The 19384-nt window shown below is 40.3% G+C and overlaps 2 protein-coding genes across 2 annotated transcripts; both read right to left on the reverse strand.

The window, feature by feature from the left end:
• Window positions 1-574: 574 nt before the first annotated feature.
• jpt1a (Jupiter microtubule associated homolog 1a) lies at window positions 575-14734 on the reverse strand. The gene is made up of 5 exons (XM_030425588.1): window positions 14506-14734; window positions 11430-11572; window positions 6439-6536; window positions 6125-6152; window positions 575-2077 (listed from the first exon to the last, which is right to left on the reverse strand). Exons 1-5 carry the CDS (start codon window positions 14559-14561, stop codon window positions 1944-1946), a joined length of 459 nt encoding a protein of 152 aa, XP_030281448.1. The 5' UTR covers window positions 14562-14734; the 3' UTR covers window positions 575-1943.
• A 1489-nt stretch (window positions 14735-16223) lies between these two features.
• sumo2a (small ubiquitin like modifier 2a) lies at window positions 16224-19357 on the reverse strand. Its single transcript, XM_030425601.1, has 4 exons — window positions 19206-19357; window positions 18108-18239; window positions 17798-17869; window positions 16224-16725 (listed from the first exon to the last, which is right to left on the reverse strand). The coding sequence occupies exons 1-4, from the start codon at window positions 19224-19226 to the stop codon at window positions 16660-16662; spliced, it is 291 nt and encodes a 96-aa protein (XP_030281461.1). The 5' UTR covers window positions 19227-19357; the 3' UTR covers window positions 16224-16659.
• Window positions 19358-19384: the final 27 nt, after the last annotated feature.

Below are 19384 nucleotides of genomic sequence, written 5' to 3' on the forward strand. Positions count from 1 at the left end.
CATGGGAAAAACAGCGTGGTGGTGTTCTTCTAAACAGCTCAAGTGAAAAGGGGGGGGGGAATAACGCGTCAGAGAGCTACCTGCAGCTTGTCCATTTTTTATGGAAGTCTCAGGACGCTCAGAGATCCCAAGTCCATTTGAGAAGACATTATTTCCGCCCCTTTTTTAAGTTTTACTTACTTACTTAAGTTTTACTTATTTTATTTACAGTAGTTTTAACTCTAGCTGCTGGGAGTGTTGGTGCACCCCATTATAAGTGGCTACACCACCTTGATTGGGGGATCATTGCATTGGGGGGTAAATGATGTCTTCCAAAGTCAGGCTGAAACAGAGGGCGGAGTGATAATTCCTTTTAGATCACATGTTTTCCTGTAAATACAGTCAGTCGTCACTCCTCATTTTGTGGTAAGTCTGAGAGTCTATAATAAAGTAATTCTGAGGCTCATATGAAGTTTCAGCAGTCTCAGTCACATCAAGTAAATGTATTCCTCTTTCTCTGTGATCATTCCTGCAAGGGGAAATCTCTTCAGCAACAATCATTACAGGTCAGACAACACACATAGCAAATACAACCCATGGTCAAAATTGATTTTTAATGTTCATTTCCACTTGTGCCATTTCTTGAATTCAGATTTCTGTAGTGACTTACATCCAGCAACAGGGATTGGTATAGGATGCAAACAACATGTCTTGCATCATAACACACGTTAAAAATAGACACCACAGGAGTTACATTTCATATATCCGAAATGTAGATCTTCTTGAATGACAGCTGGCTGACACGGCAGTCACACACACACGTGACTCAACAAGACAGAAGCAGGAGGGAGTCTGAATTTTGGTTTAAATAATGTGACATGAAATGTACAAAAAAAAAAAGACTTGCTTGTATATTTCCAGTGAGAAGGATCGTTAACAAATGCGTAAGGGGTAAAACAGAGAAAAAAAAAAGGCTGAGCTGTCATAAGGTCACTTGTCAAATCTAGGATGGGCTTACCAGAAACACTGAAGTGTCAGGACCAACAACATTCCATTGACTCGCAACGGAAGAACTAGACCTCGATGATACTGGTAGGATAAACGCTGGGAAAACCCAACCTTGTTTGATGTTGTAGCCTAACACGCAAACAGGCACACTTTTTATTTTGGAGTCAGTTTTTACCTATAAAAACACAGGGCACTCAAAACCGGCACTGGGGTTACAATAATCTAAGGTTTGTGACTACAATATAAAAAAGGCTTATTCCAATTCTGTTTCCTGACATGGGACCTAAGACAAATGTTTGCATCTTTCAGATCACAATGACAGTCATTTATGTGGTTCCTATTTGGCTCCTATGTGAATAATAATAATCAGTAGAAAGATTCCAACTTCATGCAACAACAATACAACAATTATCCACAAAAATAAAACAACAGACAGGTTAAATTAAAAAATTAAATAATTCACAGTTATGTTTCTTCTCACATTCAGAGCACACGTGCATGCAAGATGGGTCAAAACTGAACACAGTGCAAAAAAAATTGCTTTTTTTTTCTTTGCGCATGTTCAAGAAGCTGCTTGTAAGATCACCTACAGCTTGTGCTGTCGCAAAAAATTAGGGGCATCGTTTGATATGAGAAATGTGATCCTTGTACCCTTCCTGGCAGGTCAAATGCATTACAGGGGCAAAGGCAAGACTTTGAACCATGTAATTAGAAATACATAAAGTGCTTCTGTCAAAACAAACAAACAATAAAAACAGTACAAAAACAGTTTTCAAAAAAGAGGTATCAAAACAATGCACTTGGGGATGTGGAGGAGACTGGTGTCTGTTGGACATCAGATTGGGTTCCTGCGGTACAGACAAATGGGTTTGGGGTTCCTTGATTTAAAAAAAAAAGTTGAAGAAAAAAAAGTTCAGAGATGATCGGATGTAAGGAAGGGGTCAATTGGCTGGGATTCAACCCAGGATGAGGCTGGACTTGCCCCCAGGTGGATTTCTGCGGCCGGACGGAAGCCCTGCAGCAGAATCCTCAGCTGGAGGGGCCTCATCCGGCTGTCCTGGAGCTGCTTCAGGCTCAGCAACGCTGTTTTCTGAACACAGGCAGAGAGAAGTGACAGTTACATTTGGAAACAATTACAACATAAGTCACTATAATTTCCTCATGAAAGCCCACCCCTTGGATGCTTGCCAGATTCAGCTTAATTGCCGAATTGCACACTTCGACCCTGAGGCAACGCTAAACACATGCTGTAAATCTACATTACGTGGGACTGTCAACATCTTTCGACTTTGAGCCAGCCTTGATCATAACATCTACTACTGACAAAAATCTTTATTTTTTTTCTTGCTTTGTACTTTTAAATGATAACAGACTTAAAGGGATATTCCGGTGTAAGTTTAATCCATGGTCTAAATCACCGTGAAACTGTGTTACACTCCCTCTCGAGAAATCAAGTTAGTAGACCGCTAATTTAGTTTTTTCAACCTCAGAAACGACTGCAAGACAACAATACACTGCAGTAAATGGATCCAAATATAAACCGCCACCAAATAGCCACAAATAATGCTCAGAACAGCACCAAACTTCAGCAACAGTACAAATAGGGTCTCAGCACATAGTCTGGGGCATCTAACCTCCGCTCGCTTAGCTAGGGAAGCTATTGGGATGCTAAAAACAGATTTCAACTCTCCTCCATCAGCTTCCGGGTCGGGGAAGTCCCGACGCGACGATTACCGAGTGCGATTAGAAATGCTCAATTCCGTTCTTTTTCCTGTCCGCTCTCGATAATAACTGTTATAAACTGGCAGGTAAGACACATATGAACTTTGATTGCTTTTCCACGGAGTCATAATCATACATTTTCATCCATGAGCCGTGGAACTCTGCTGCACTCGGTAATCGACTCGTCGGGACTTCCCGTCAACAGGAAGCTGCAGGAGAGAGGTAAATTTAGTCAGCTTTTCAGTAGAAATCCAGCTAAGCTAGCGGAGGTTAGATGCCTCGGACTATGTTGATGAAGTTTGGTGCTGTTCTGAGCATTATTTGTGGCTTTTTGGTGGCGGTTTATATTTTTTGCAGTGTATTGTTGTTGTGCGAGTGTTTCTGAGGTTGATAAAACTCCGTAAATTAGCGGTCTGCTAACTTGATCTCTCGAGAGGGAGGCTAACACAGTTTCACGGTGATTTAGACCATGGATTAAATTTACACCGGAATATCCCTTTAAGGGCCATACACTTCCAGAAAGATAGCTGAAACGATAACTATAAATAGATCATTTTGAAAGTCGCTCCAGCTGCAGTGGATGTCCAAACCTCTACCGTAACGACGACAGTGGCAAATTATATTGTTGGGATCACTTTCAGAGCAGAACTTTTACAACAGCCAGCTGATCAGAATCCATATGAATGGCCATCAGTTAGCTTGATTTTGGTGTCATTTTCCAACAGAATAATATAAGAATGTTGCAGGAGTGCTTAAAGAATTGTTTTCTGTAGCCAACCTTGTTTATTTAATTCAATTAATTTAGGAAACACTTTTTAGGTGGTCGTATTGTCGTAACACAGTCTTGCTTAAACACAACTTATTAAACGCTTATATGACGTATATTAGGTGAAATATAATCTCTGGCACTGATAGGGTCTCTGAAGATTATTTTGATTACCTTTTTAACAATGGGCAGGATAACTGACTCAGCCAAATTATAAAAAACATTAGTCTTTAAAAGACAGCAAGGCTCCTAACAGAGTGAACGATTCTCCTAACTCCTCTCGTCTTCGAGGGATTTTCAGTAAGTTGCAGTAACAGATCAGGTCATTAACATCAAGTTTCTGAACCTGCCTACACAGCTGCGACGCACATCATGTGCTTGGCCCTACAAAACGTCATTGCTCATCAATGTGGATGCTCACATGTTTATCATTAGTTATTGTAACAGTCATCATTCTTGGTGTTGACAGCCCTTCAGAGATTGCTGTTTCTCCCCTTTCTTATAGCCTCACTGGTATGAATTCTGACAAAGTAGCAGTTGAGACTCCATTAACCATTAGCAGAGATATAGGATGGTCTGCATCCAGCAAGACTTTCCTCCTGTAATGTGAAAAGTTAACCACACTAATTAAAAAGTGTGTAACATTTTTCATTGTTCATTTCCATGTGTTTTTGCTGGTGCATGCAGCTTTACCCTCTGTCTTCCTGCACAAAAGCATGTAGGTAGCCATCACATGCATATTCAAGATTAGTTAGAGGCAATAATTAGAGATGCACCGATCGATCGGCAACCGATCGCGATCGGCTGATAATGCCCCTATCGGTTTTGATCGGAGTTCTCAAAATAGATCAAATCAGGCCGATCAGATGACGTTTAAATATAGAGACAGTGCATTGACTGCATGCAGGGTGGGAATTTCACCGCGGCCATGCCCCCCACTTTGCTGATGCAGCGTGAAAAAAATCTCATCGTACGGCCACAGTGGCCTCTGTGCCCCTGGCCCGGTCAGCGTAGCGAGCTTGCCTTGAATTACAGCCACCTGAGTGCACAGTAGTCACTCACAGTGAGTCCGCGGTTTGTGCAGGTGGAGTCTCATCATCACGATGATCTCACGTGAAAGCCTCTCAAACAGCAGCAGCGTCTCAGGACAGAAGTACGAAACTTACAGCACAGCAACGAGCGCAGCCGGTTTTGACATGATACGTAACTGACTCATGTGGTAGGATTTAGTTCGGTAAAGTTGGAAATATATTCACAGATTCGAACTTCCCGGATCAATAACTCATAAGTGAAACCTGGTAAAACACAAACGACGGAACTTTCCTACCGTAGTAAGGAAGACAACGAGCTAGAACCGTATTTTCATCTAAACGAGCGTCTGGACATTAACTCTGGTCTGTATGGTCAGCCAGCTGTGAGACGAGGGCGCAGGGACCGTCTACAAAGTGCAACACCGAAAAGAGATACTACAAAAAATATTCAATAACTTCACTATTATTCAGAGTGTAGTGTCACCAAAATCACTCGACACATCAGTGGTCTCTTGCTGGTTATTCTACAATTTTTTGTTTGGAAAAAATGTGCTTTGCCATAATTTGGGGGAATTTCTATTTGGAGAAATATTCAATAACACTAATATTCAGTGTGGTGTCACAAAACTCACCTCTCCCTAACCCTACTTAACAAAAACTACTTTCTAATGTAACTTTAACTTGATTTTGGCATTAAAAAATGTTTTAATACATAATCCATGTCTTAATTAGGATGTTATGGTATCAGTCTGAAAGGTAAATCAACAAATTTTACTCAGTGGCCTTTATGCCCTGTCATGTGGCCTTGGTGCCCCTGAAAAGAAAAGTGAAGGCCAAATAGACTTGCCCCTAAAATGACAAAATTCCCACCCTGACTGCATGCATTCCCACAAGTGAGCTACAGTTACTCTATGTAAGCTGAGTCCAAGTTGTCCCTAAGAGTCTCTAGAGTGTGAAATGTTGCACATTGCCTCAGCCTGCAATAAAACGGTGGTCTATTCATGATACTTTCTCATCTCCTAATTTTTAGACTTAATAATACAATGTCAATGTTGTGTAAGAAGAATCATTAATTAAATATATGAAAGTTACACAAGACAACAATATAGAAGAATTTATGGATTTGACGCTGTGATCGGTGATCGGCAATATCAGGATCGGCAGATACTGCTTTCGGTGATCGGTGATCGGCCCCAAAAATCCTGATCGGTGCATCTCTAGCAATAATATCTGCCAGCAACAGTTGTCACTTCAGAAAAGAGAAGTGGAAGATCACTGGCTGAAAGTGAAAAGCAGCTTCTGGCTTCCTCTATCTGATATCAAAGAACCACTATTTTAGAAATGACTGAGATTAGTTTTTAGTATAAACAACCACTGTTGATCAAACCTCCAGCAGTGTGTGTAAATAAAGAAGGTATTGTAATAAAAACTGACAAACATCATGTCTGTCCGGTGGAGGCTCCTCCCTATCTAGTCCATTTATTGTCTTTCCTCCATTCTTTTGAGGGCAGGTCTTTTACCCATTGTGTTAAAATTACTTATATCAGGGAGAAACAATATGCTAAGTATCAAGTACTGTAAAACTGGGTGATCTGACCAGAGAAAAACAGGTGCTTACCAATATCGCGTACAGAATTTTCTCCATCCTAAAAAAATACAAGCATAAAACGAGTCGTTAGCATTTCATTAGATTACAAAACAGGAACTTCTGTACCACGTCATCAGACTTGTTGAGGAAATGCAGTTAGTTGTCATGTGTTAATACCTGATTTCTTTGAAATTGATACATAAATTAACTTTGTGAGACATTAAGAGACGGAGATAAAAAAAAAAAAACATTTGAACTTATGTTGGTTCCCTATATGTGTGTCTGCTCTCAGGTTTCACTTCATCTATTCCCACCATAACTCATGATCAGAGGCATGATCTTACTGTGGCCGGGGCGTCTGCAGAGTGGTTGGTGGTGGGGTTCGCTCCTCTCCTCAGGGGTGCTGACGGCTCACCACACAGCACTCCTGTGGGCTTCCCACCTGGAAGAACAATGAGATATAATGGCTTTAATAAATAGGCTTTCACACAGAAAGTGCAAAACAAAATCAGGCAATTTTTTTCATACTTCTATAAACACAAAATTGTCATCATGACACACAGTATGTCAACAGCATTGCGTTTTCTGTTTCAGTCTAAGCCATGGTGGCTGAACAACTGGTGAAAGACCGACATTATCATCCCTTGACAATGCTAGTATGTCTAAACAATAGGTATGGTTAGGGGCAGATCAAACAGCATCTCAATACATGACTAAACAACAGTGTGAGGGTTACAGACTGCATCTGCTCTGAGGGAAAGCTTGACCTCCGGCGCAGATAATCACAGGAAATACAGTTGTTATAATTGGCTCCCATCTCCCTTTCTCAGCATTTAACATCAGCAGCACTCAACATCCTCCAAATATAAAAGAGTGTTTCACATTAATTACCCAGGACTGCTGCGGCGTGCCACTTGCTAATTTATCTCACCGCTGGAAATTCCCAGAAATGAAGATTGTGCCATAAATGGGGATCTTTTTATTCTCAGATATAATTTTGGAAGTGGCAGACAACAGGAGGAAATGCGGCCCTTGTGAGGGGAAAGACCCGAGCAGTCCACCGATGTAATCACCCACACTGGGCTGGACTTTCCTTTGTAGGCGAGCCTCTCATACGCATTTCCTACATGCTTCCTATTTTGCTTTGGGGAAATTTCAGATTTTTGAACTTTCACTTCCATGTTAAATGTCACTCTCACAATACCTCTGTTCACACTGATGTTGATCTTCAACAAAAATATGCAGTCATGTGCTGCAGAGTTGAATTATAGGCTTTGTTGATTTGCTACCACTTTCAATCAGCTGACCTTTTCTTTACAAGTCAGCCTCCCAAACACATTTCCAACATGCTGCTTATTGTGCTTTCCATACATTTATGATTATGGAATTTTCACTTCCATTTCAAAAGTCATTTTCCAAATAATTCTGGGCAAACTTACGTTGATTTCCAACAAAAATATGCAGTCATGCGCTGCAGTGTTGAATTTTAGGTAATGTTACTTTGCACCTTTAATCCTCTTGGTTACAGCCTTATTCTCACTACATACTGTATCCTAGGAAGGCAAGCCATTGTTATTCTCAGAATAAGTAAGGCTGCTCAAACATGGTTGGATTTTCTAATCCTGACAAACAGCAAATATCTGTATATTAATGCAGGGTGCCATTGTATTTCTATTCTATTTCCATAAAACTCAGCTACATTATACAGTGTTTCCCCTACCATTGTACAGGCCTGGTGGGCCGCCAGGCCAAAGAGACCTGCCGCAAGGCCAAAAAAAAAAAAATCAATATGTCAAAAATAAGCCACCTATCAATTCATTCACAAATCAATAATCATTTACATTAGGAGCGCCTGCGCTCTACCACTGCTGAGAGCGCGGGCATATATTCTGGTATGTTTAAGATTTGTTAGCTAACCAACTATGGCGCCGCCGAAGAAAAGAAAGAAAAAATATGGCGGGTGACAGACAACTTAATATAAAGAATTTTTTTCTGCCAGACTCCGGAGCCAAGGAAAATAGATGAAGGGAGAGTAACAGAGGCAACTCCAGAAAAAATGACAGGTGCAGGTGAGATGGAAGAAAGGGGGCAGATTGCAGTGGAGAGGGGGGCTGCTCGAGGACCGTTACTGCCCCTGACACCGGTCCGACTGCCGACCCCCGTCAGACGCGTGACCGTGGACCTGGACTGACTGGTAACGTTGACCCAGCAAAAAAAAAATACAGCTAAACATCTGGCTGGGATCCCTAATGGCTTAATAACCATAACTACAGACCTTGGTTGCACCGCACTACCCATGTTAAGTTTACAATTTGTTGTTTAGCTTCTGATTGAGGAGCTTCTCTCTCTCTTTTTATTTTTTTTTTGGTAAGCAATAATGATGAAAATAACACAGACAATAGGCTAGTTTTCCCAGGCATTGTCTGTAACTCTGTTATAATAAAATGAATAAAAAAGTTATGTTTGTTAAAAAAAATATTTATAACTGATAGAATCTCAATTATGTGTAGGGATGTCTTGTCGCTTATGCCGGCAGCATAAGCAGCCCGTTAAAAGAGGACCATCCCAGAGGGTTTTCACTGAGATCCTTGTAAGAAAATAGTGTGCATTTTAATTCACTAGCCTTCAACTGTAGCTGGTATACAAACGCTTCAAACCTTATTTGTGCAGCAATGTGAGTGTTTTGAACAAAGTGGGTATACAACTGTGCATCAGACAGGCAGATTGTGCTGCATGAGTGAGAGTTTAATGTTGTCACAGTAAAACAGGTTTGTTGCCAACCGACCTCATAAAGCTCTTATTTTAGACAGTCCAGGTGATATCATGTGCAGAGGGCTCCTTGTGTGTTTGCAAGAAAACAGATTGCCAGCTACTTTTACATACTGCACTATACTGACATGATGTTAAAAGGGGAATAGTAACAAGGTTACAACTATACTACCTGAACATGGTGTGTAGTTTTAGATTCTGCCTGTTCAATATAAAATATATAACATAACTCTGAACCCATTATATCATGGTCCATAATACTTTGTAGGAGCCATATTTTTGTTTTCTGGTTATTTTCACTTGTTTTGGTGTGGTGATGTGGATGGACCCCTTAATTAACCTATATAATTTCACCTGTCACTTGGATGTCGGTGTTGGATAGAGGGGCTGACCTGGAAGCGCACAATTCCATTTACAGCACGTTGCTCACAGTTTCTACCAGTTTTTTGTTCTTTGAAGAATTCAATATAAACTTTCAAAGGGAACAACTTGGAGTGGACATTAATCATTGGACGGCACGTCATACAAAGATGAATCATGATGAGGAAGAAGGAAGTTTAGAGGAAGACTGTGAAAGTTCTAATGCGCATTCATCCTGTTACCATGAAAGGTTTCCTTAGATATTTTTAAACAGACAAAACATTTTTATTTTGTTTGAGACTATTTATTCAGGCTGTTAGATACTGCACTATATCAAGAGAAGACCTACATTATTTGGAAATTAATTTGGAAATTAATCTTATGAAGAAATAACAGTTTCCGGTTTTAAAGGATGCTGCTCTTTGCTTGGACTCATATAAATATTTGAAATTAATGATTGAATAGCTAAAAATGAGACTAGAATATTTTTGTCTGACCATAAATTTCTTACCTTCCTGACAGATTTATTTTCCTTCCACAACTGCCTACTTTAATATTAGATAGAGATTATATTTTGTTTTATTCATTATTATCATCTAACCTTTATTTCATCCCCCAACAGATGTCCTCATGATGTCATCCAACTTCCGACACGCCAATAACAGCAAAGCTACTGGGAATCATATGTTATAGTCCACCCCTCATTTGATGTGGTTCTCAGAAAAACAGAAGTTTTCACATTAACACAAAAGCTCTGGACATTTTATCCGAATTACATAGTAAACACTTTTCACAGCTGTTCATTCATATCAATGGCTGGAGTCCTTTAAGGGCCATCACCAGACGTGCTGTCTTGAGTTTCAGCTGGCCTGTATTGTGACGCCAGTGACAGGGTCCAACAAAGATGGCTGCACCCAAAAACTGAAAAATCAGCAAAGGTTGCAAGATTTACCCTGGATTTTTATTTATATTCAGTGTTCCACCGCATATTCAAAGTACACTAAATACATATAAATCTTATATCCCGCAAATTTAAACATGTCAAATGGAAAAAAATAGGCCTTCTGTCAGAGGATATAGAAAAGAATTGCTGATCCATCTTCATGCTCAAAAAAGTCTGTAACCAGACCTGAGTTAGCCAACATAATGCACACTTCAGTGACAGCAATCTGGATTATGGCTTTCACTATCAATTGTGTTTTCATCATTTAAATTCCCCTTTTATTCACAGAGTCGTTCCGATAATCACACTACAGCAGCCTACAAAATAAAAGCTGCATCTTCTCGATACATAAACATTCCAAAAATAAAACATGTATCCATCTGCAGTGCCTTACATGTCTATGTCCTCTACAATAATATTGTTTTCACATAGCAGCTTTACTTAACAATAGTTTTAGGTCCAGACAATCAACAATTAACATAAGCTGCAGACTCTCGATTATGCTCTGTTTCCTCAATGATGCAAAGGATTTCTACACCTCTCCCTCATATTCAAGGTAGAACTTTCAAATACAGCAATGGCTCTGAGTAAGAGCAAGACAAATCTCTTGTTGCACATATTTTAGCTGAAATGGGTGCATTTGTTTGACTTTCTGTGTGCTGCAGGGCTCTGAAAAATGGGAACCACTTAACCTGATCAAAATGCATACCCAGTGTCGCTTTTACTTCCCACTAAGTTTAATTTCCTCTTTTAATAACAATTTGCTGTGCATCACATTACATTTAGAAATGTGACCCAGCACGGGGTCAAGAATGTAAGAAGTCGTAAAAAATACTGTATAATTATTACTTTTAGCAATATAAACTGATCTTTAAATATTTCAAGAAACACTGTGATCTGATGAGAACTTTGGAGAGCTCAATTCTACATGAATATTTCAGATCTCTGCAGGCTTGAGAATACCCTTCTAAGAGGAGAAACACCAGTGATTGAATATCTAATGAGAGAAATCCATTTGTCCTTTGGGCACCTAAACCTATTCTGTTATGTCAAGTGGCATCACTGGAGACAAACGATGATAATCTTATGAGTTCAAAGCTGTCTGAGGTTTTGAGCAGCCTAGAGGAGGAAGAGGATTCCTTTGGTCTAGCAGGAAGAGTAGAACCTGCAGTGAAAACTTTGTGTCTCCCATGGATATGAGAAAGCAAGTAATAAGCTTTTAGACAAAAACAGTCAAATATTTGGGGATGGGGTAGATAGTACCTGGCGGGTTGTTCCTTCGATTAGCATATGGGTCCTCTGGCTCAGCAAAAACACTGGAGGCCATCTTGTTTTTCCGGACAGGAGGCTTCTCCTCATCTGCACCAAGTGAAATGTTGGAGCCGCCACCAGGAGGGCGCAAAACCCTGGAAAGACAGAGATATTGAACACTGTTACTGACACCTTGATTGTATTCACTGGTTATTCTGAAGCATCTTCTCTCGATTCTAAAGGTATTTAAAAAAACAGAATTACTGCCTGATGGCTGTATGTTTCTGTATACCAGTCAAGATGTAGTTTACATCCGTGTCTGTCCATTTAATCTATGTAGTGAAGACTTTGAAGGAATTTAACATTGAGTAATACGTGTAGTCTTTGGTGCAATTAAAATCATCACTATACTGACAGGTATGATTCCAGCTCCAATAATTTCCAGTGAGAAACTGTATGTCTTTATTTAGAGACTATCTTTACAGAGAGCTGTGCAACAACAATCACCTGAAGCTCAATATCAGCAAAACCATTGAGCTTCTGGTGGACAACTGTTTTGTATATTAGTGTGTAAGTTCACTGAGCTAAACAAAAACAGTTATATTCCTTGTATATGATGATGAAGGTTCAAAGTCATCCAGGTCATGGAAAATCTATGTGCTGTATCGTAGGCAACTGGACTTGTTTCAGTTTTTTGAAGTTGTTTCACCTCTCACCTCTCATCCAAGAGGTCTGACGGAACTGAAGAAGGCTTTTGGATGAGAGGTGAAACGGCTTCAAGAAACTGAAACCAGTCCAAGTCCAGTTACCTAAGATACAGCACCAAGATTCCTTGTATATGCTGACATGTTGGGCAATTGAGCTGATACAGATAGAACATGCATAGAGGCTACGAACTGTATAAAGTGGCTTCTACTTCACACAGGTTAAATCCAGCAGTACAGATTATCTCTACAATGGGCGCCAAAAAAAAGGCGTCAACAATTCGTATATTAGTACTGTACTCTACCGAGGCATTGAATAATGGCCAAAAAAGGGTTTTTGAATAATATTTTGCTGCCACAGTGCAGTTGACCTTAAATGCCATCACTTCATCATTTTATCCTTATTAGACATTCGTGTGAAATTTTGTCTTAATAAGTGTATGAATAATTGAGTTATGGCCATAAACATTTTTTTAACCCTGAATGTTGACCACCAAAATCTAATCGGTTCATCCTTGAGTCGAATTGGATGTTCTGCCAAAACCTGAGGAATATTCCCTCCATCACTACTGAACTACTGTTCATAGCTACATGCAGACGACCCATAAACATGATGCATCCAGCCATGGCTATTGTCAGCATGGAGACTTCAAAAATAACATACCTAACTGTTTTAAGTCAGACTAGGGATGCACAGGATTAATCAATGGGAAATCACTGTCCATTTACATTACCATATCAAGGGGGAAAAAAATCAATGTTAACTCAGCCCGGTGGTTGTAGATGATCTTTGCACTGTTAGGGCTGCTAGACTCAAGTTGGGAAGGAAAGACCTGCTAGCCTTGGGCAAGATGGAAAGGTCACATCAGACATGTCATTAATGTTTCAAACTGACCCTTAAATCACTAAGGGATTACAGCGGTCCTTATACTGTCCGTATGTGGACTTTACTGGTAGGTTACTGTTATGCCAGCTGTGTGGGTGAGTTGATGTTATTATTGGTAGTACCTGTGACAATGATAATATGTCATTATTTCAAGGATTAGATTTTGTCGACAGAATTCATACCAACTAAGTTAGACTAAATATTAAGAACACCTGTCATTTGAACATCAACACAAACTAAGGCCTCTAAAATGGCCTCTACGAAGGTTGGTTTTATTTCGTGGCACTAACATAAATCAGGTGTGTAGTCAGAGTGTATCCTTTGGGTAGTCTTTACACTGCTTTATGTCCATATTAATTTTGTCTTTTTCTCTAGAACCGAAAGGTAAGATCATATGGTTGCATGATCTGGTAAAAAATCATACTGTTATGATTGCAATATGATTCAGGAGTTGTGGACGTGATGATTCATGCGTCACTTCCATTTTGATTTTCATGGAAAAAACTATTTAAACCCATGATGATGTGACATTTGCAGTCTGAACCAAACAAACATGTCATACAGAAGAAGATGAGAAAGCCAGGGCATCTCTGCAGTGCTACAGCACTTCTTTATGATGCCTGTTTGTCACACATTTTACCTTTATGGATAAAAATACACATTCTGCTGTTTGGATATTGCTTTCCCATGTAGGTAAATGCATTGGTCTTAACGCATTTGGTCCTGTTATGCTTTCATTACATTGTTATTCTCGCGCTATGATGGAATGTACCATAATTACCACATGAATGACTGAAAACTAATTCGTTCATTTGAACATTGATTCCTTAAACATGCATCGTCCCAGTGTTTAGCATCACTTCAGTAGCAGCGGGTGTGGATTCCTTTCACTGCATCTCCATGATGAAAAACACACATGTAGCTCGGGTTATTGTCAGGTGTAGCCAGCTGTATCATGGCCCTCGCCTCACTGAGGCCATATGCTGGGTAGACTAGAGGCAGAGGATGTCTTTTTGTACCTCACTGATCTTCTCGATAGATGATATCCGTTGGGGCCCCACCCCGCTGGAGAGACAGATTTCATAAACATTTCGCTGTCAGGCAAAAAACACGAAACAGCAACGATGCATGCGCATACCCAAACAAGGCCTACGTTTAACTCTAACGTCTGGTCTGCACTCGCTAGCAAAGCAGCTTTCCCCAGCTACAAAAGGGAGGGTACATGTGTGCTACGTTGCTAGCTAGCGCTGCTGAAAATGGGAATGGTCCATCCCAGCAGACAAAACGGGAAGGTGTGGTACCGAGCTGCATCCTCGCAGCATCCTCCCATGCTCCGTCGTAACCGTTTCGAAGCGGTTTAGTGTTACCTACAGACAGCGACCGGAGGAGAAAATGTCTTATATTTAACTTGAACCTATGAAGCGCTGAGGTTAACGGCAGAGGATTCTGGACTTGTTGGCTTCATGGTGGCTAACGGGTTACAGAACGACGCCTTTACCTGGAACTGCTTTTAGAACCGGGCTCCATCCCTTGAAATGTCGTGGTCGTCGTCATTTTTGCACAAGTCGTTAGAATATCTATAAATCTGATAGGATACACGCGAATTACACTTTCATTAGCAGCACTTCACCGCCTCATCATTGTCTGTCCTAGCTGGTGGCTCCCAATAATCAACCTGCCTCCAGTCCAGTCTGAGCGGATCACAGTCAAACTGACCAGGAGAAGATGGCGCGCTTCCGGCTGAATTTTCAAAATAAAACATGCAAATTTGATTTTTAAGGTCAAATCGGTGTTTCATTGAATAATTTATAAATTGTTTATTTGAGGAGTTACTGATTATGGGTTAATGGGTTGTGTTTATGACCCCGTAGTTCTTCGGAGGGGATGTATTTAGAGTGTAATTTGAAAGCACAAACGCTGTATTTCCGGTCTCTCTGCATATTTCTGGTTGCTTCTCTTTATATCAACGGGTTTGATAGAGGTGCGGGTGGAGAGGGCGTTTTCACCGCCTAAGCACCGCCCACAAGCTAACAGCTCCGTCCATGATTGGATCCTGGCACAATACTCAAGCCTGTGATTGGAGGACGTCCTTACACGACATGCTAATATGAGGTTGACCCATAAACTCTCCCATCAGTTTTGTTCGTGTGCTAAAACAGTTTTTTTCAATCTTCTTGAAGAAGACATTATTTAGAGATGATACTTCGTGTGAGAAAGAAAAAGAACGCTACATCTGGTTCTGCTGCATCAATTTTGATCATTTGTTGACTGTCAACTGTCCATAATGAGTCCAACACTGTTTTATTAGTGCAATACTACACCAACGTACTGCTTTTCAAAACCTCTCACCTGCATTACCCACAATGCCACTTAACCACTGAGTGATATCACTGGGGACAGTTTATCAGATTACATGCAGCTTCCTCTGGAACTTGATTTTCACCACTTGTAACAGCAGTAGTATGTAGTAGTACTCCCCAATACCTATAGACAAACTGTGGAGTAACGTTTTAAGTAAGGACATTTTGCTATTAGTAGACCAATTTATACAATGCTGCTTCATTTGAGACAATAAGCCATTATCTGCATTCAAGGTAAAATGCCAATATGTAAACATCAACCTTGCAGAAGATTTCCCAGATCTGTTTAATCAAAGGTCATTGACATTTGTCTTGAGCCATGTCTTGGTTACAGACTCAACAAAGTTTGGAGTAAACAATATCAGTCAGGAGACAGCTGTGTAGGAGATAAACAGCCCACAAAACTTCAAATGGGGGAAATATTCAGATGTGGGTATGTTAGGCCTAATCTGCAGACTGTTACTTGCCCCCAACTGACCAGATCTTGATTTAAGAAAACTATCATGATGCTACCCTTACCATGGCAGGCATGTTTTTTCTTGACTAGCTCAAAGATGAAAGATGTGTCCTTTTTTTAAAAAAAACACGTCTCAGTGACTCTGAGCAGGCACTGAAGATGTTAAAGATGATTGAAACGTGTCAAAGGGTAAGAGAAAAAAATATACATAATTGCGGTTATTGCCCTTTAAAACTTATTTAAACCACCTTAAGTGGATGAAAATGAACCTTTTCTGGTTGTCTGTTGTAGGCTAAGAATCCAATACATTGTCATAATTAACAGTTTACCTACTGCTTCTGATGGTATCTGCTGGTTTAATCCCCCTAAGGACCCATTAAACAAACGACAGGGACAGTGTTTAAAAAAAGACTCAATTTATTCCAATAATACATTTTCATATCAACAGATGTGAATTTAAAATGCAGGCTTACTTAACAATAATAACAAAATTCCATCTGAATCAGAACCTCAATAACATAAGTATAAAAACAAAAGGACCAAGGTGTTTTTCTTCCAAAACTTCCAGAAAAAAAGAAAAGATCATGAGAAACTTTTAATTTCTTCAACACATTAGCTGCAGCTTACAGGTCGTTTACGCTGCACAGTTCATACATGTTAACATACATACGACGGTGTGTTTAATCTAGGTACACCAACTGTGCTGCTGCTGCTGCCTCTGAGCATTTTGTAAGAGTATTCCACTAGATGGTATCAACACTGGTCATGAGCATTTGAAGACTGGGCATGTTCAGGGATGAGAGGGGGAGGTAGGGATGTCTGTAGGAAACAGTCTTTAGAGAGAAGAGCCTCCGGTTTGCTGTTGGAACACATCAATCGTATCTTCATCCTCCATTTCTAACTGTAAGAAAAAGTTCAAGATGTACTTGAGTCTGTTATAGTAGAGTAGTTGTGTGAAAGACAAAAACACATGACCATTAACCCCAGTGCTCATTCTTTTCACATCCACAGAGCCTGTTCATAGTATCGCCTTATCACCATTTGACAGCTGTAACTTGGATGGCAGCCACTCTGACAACGCTGCTATTGGGACACTGCTTCATATTTTCTCTCAGTTTCTTGTGACTTGCTTAACGCTTCCTGCATGTGCTTAACAATGACTACATTTCATGCGAAGGCAGTGGTAGGTCTTTACTGTGAAGCCATTTAGGAAGTGCTGACTGCTAGTGAAGTCAGCTAATGTCACCAAAGATTGGTTCAGCAGTTACTTGGAAATAGATGTAGGGATTTTTTTTATCTTACTTTACTGATTTGATGTTATCTGGAACTTTGGCAGGAAAACTGAGACCGACTTAATAATACAGATGTAATGGAAGCAAACAGGGGGAAAGAAAAGCTTCATGGAAAAAATGCCAACTCTTTTATGTACCCTGTTCTATGGAGATAGAGAAAGCACAATTGCACCATGGACTCTGATCTGTTGACAGTACCATTTGAAAAATCTGTGCTTTATCTTTATACAACACCAGCTGTTAACACATTACATATACTTAACAAGGATGTCTGAGACTGTCCTGAGGGCTTACGTGCTCCTCAGGACGGTCAAAGGTAAGTTTAAGAGTAACTTAACAGCACACAGCTAGGCTCCGTTTACATGGAGTGACTCTTTGCATTTCTACAACCGTGTTACAGCTATTTAATAGCACCAATTTAAATCCAAGTCACATTTTGACAACCATTTGCCAATAACATTTCTTAAATTTTAAAAGGTGTTTTGCAATTACGAGTAACATTCAGTTCCAGAAGAACTTTTACATAAATCTGTAAGTCCTGTTGATTCACCATTCTAACAACAGAACGTGTAAAATTTAAGTCGTGCACAATGGTTCAATGTAGCAATATGGTGAGGTTAGTATTAAGCCTTACATTCATGATGCTAAAAGTGATTCTGCAGTGCTTATGTGTAGCCTTACCTGCGAGGGTGTGTCTGTTTCATTGATGGGCTGACCGTCAAATCGAAATCGTATTTGTCTCAATGTCAGCCCCTGTGTCGGTGGACAGAGACATATTGTTCAAAACATAGAAGGACGAAAAATCTTTATGGGGAACACTGACCGAGGTGTGTCTACTGAAATGCAAATGAGCAATACTATTACACACAAAATAATCTAGGCAATTATGGTCTATTCACCTCAGACAACAACCTACTCAGACTGCCAGCACAGCAATGAAAGTAAAGATCGCTCTTTTTGAGCAGCAGCAGCTATTGTGTAGCACTCTCACCTGCCGTTCACAATAAGCTTTCATCAGTTTGCTGAGAGGAGTGTGCCTTTTGATCTTGAATTGCACCACTGAGCCATCCTGTCCTGCCACCTTCAGGTTGATGTGCTCATTGTTCTCCGTCTTCACTCCCTCCTAAATGAAAGAGAGGCAAAGGGTGAAAAGTTTTGGGAAAGTGAAGTTGAGCCCAAAGGTGAAGTAAGAACACACAATAAGTTTGATAAAATGTGACCTCCAGATTGTATTATGCATGTGCTTCATCTTCAATAGCCCTTGGGTAAAAAACAGCTTTTAGACTGATGTACAGTACGTTATGTGCTTCGAGATATAAGTACAACTAAGCCAATCACACCATGGTATGAATACTTTTTTGTTTGTTTTACCACCTTTATATTTGTCGTCTTGCAGTAGACTGTAGGTCTGGTTTGCTACTGAGCACAGAGACCAGGGCAAGATTACAACTTCAGTGTTAGCGTTAGCATTAGCATTAAACAAGTCAATCGGCGACAATGGCCTACAGCTTACAATAATGTCCAACGGCCTAGTCAGAGCGAAAAATACAGCTTGCACTTATCAACAGTCCCTCTTATCTTTAGATACTCTGGCACGGGCTTAATAAAAAAATGAACAAACAGTTAATCCAAATAATATCAGTTAAAAACTGACGATGTCAACAATTCATTTTTGTCCGTTATGTTGGACACTGCTGTCTCCGAACATTAGCTTTGTTTATTCGGTTCTTGCTAACGTTAGTCGAGCATGGAATATCCACTGTATTTCACTGCATGTGGCATCTGCACAGCTAATACTGATAGCGCCATTTGTGAAGCGTTGGTTTTATCTGTAATTGATTATTTCTTTCATACCACCCGGCTTTCGGGCTAGCCTCGTTAGCTTATTATGCTAACTACACCCACTCGGTTAGCCTGCTAGCTAACGCGGTCGCTCCGGTTTTATGCCGTTGGCTTTCGCTATTAGAGTGCCATCGCTAATGAATTGATCTCAAGGGCGACTTTTCGTGGTGTCTTGTGTACAATGATTGCACACGAATGGAGTAAAAACGCTATAAAGAAAAGCCCCTTTCGAAAATCCGCTCCTCACCTTGGGTTTTTCGTCTGCCATGGCTGCTGCTGTGTGTCCGCGCCTGTTCTGCTGCGGCTGCGCTGTCCGACTCACCACTTTGCGCCGGCTGCAGTGCACACAGCTGCGCTAGATCAACTGAGCGCACTATACATACATACACTGTACCAAAGAAGAGACATCAGTCCAGAGTCTGTATT

Source organism: Sparus aurata, chromosome 1 (assembly GCF_900880675.1).
Source record: "Sparus aurata chromosome 1, fSpaAur1.1, whole genome shotgun sequence".
NCBI classification, from domain to species: domain Eukaryota; kingdom Metazoa; phylum Chordata; class Actinopteri; order Spariformes; family Sparidae; genus Sparus; species Sparus aurata.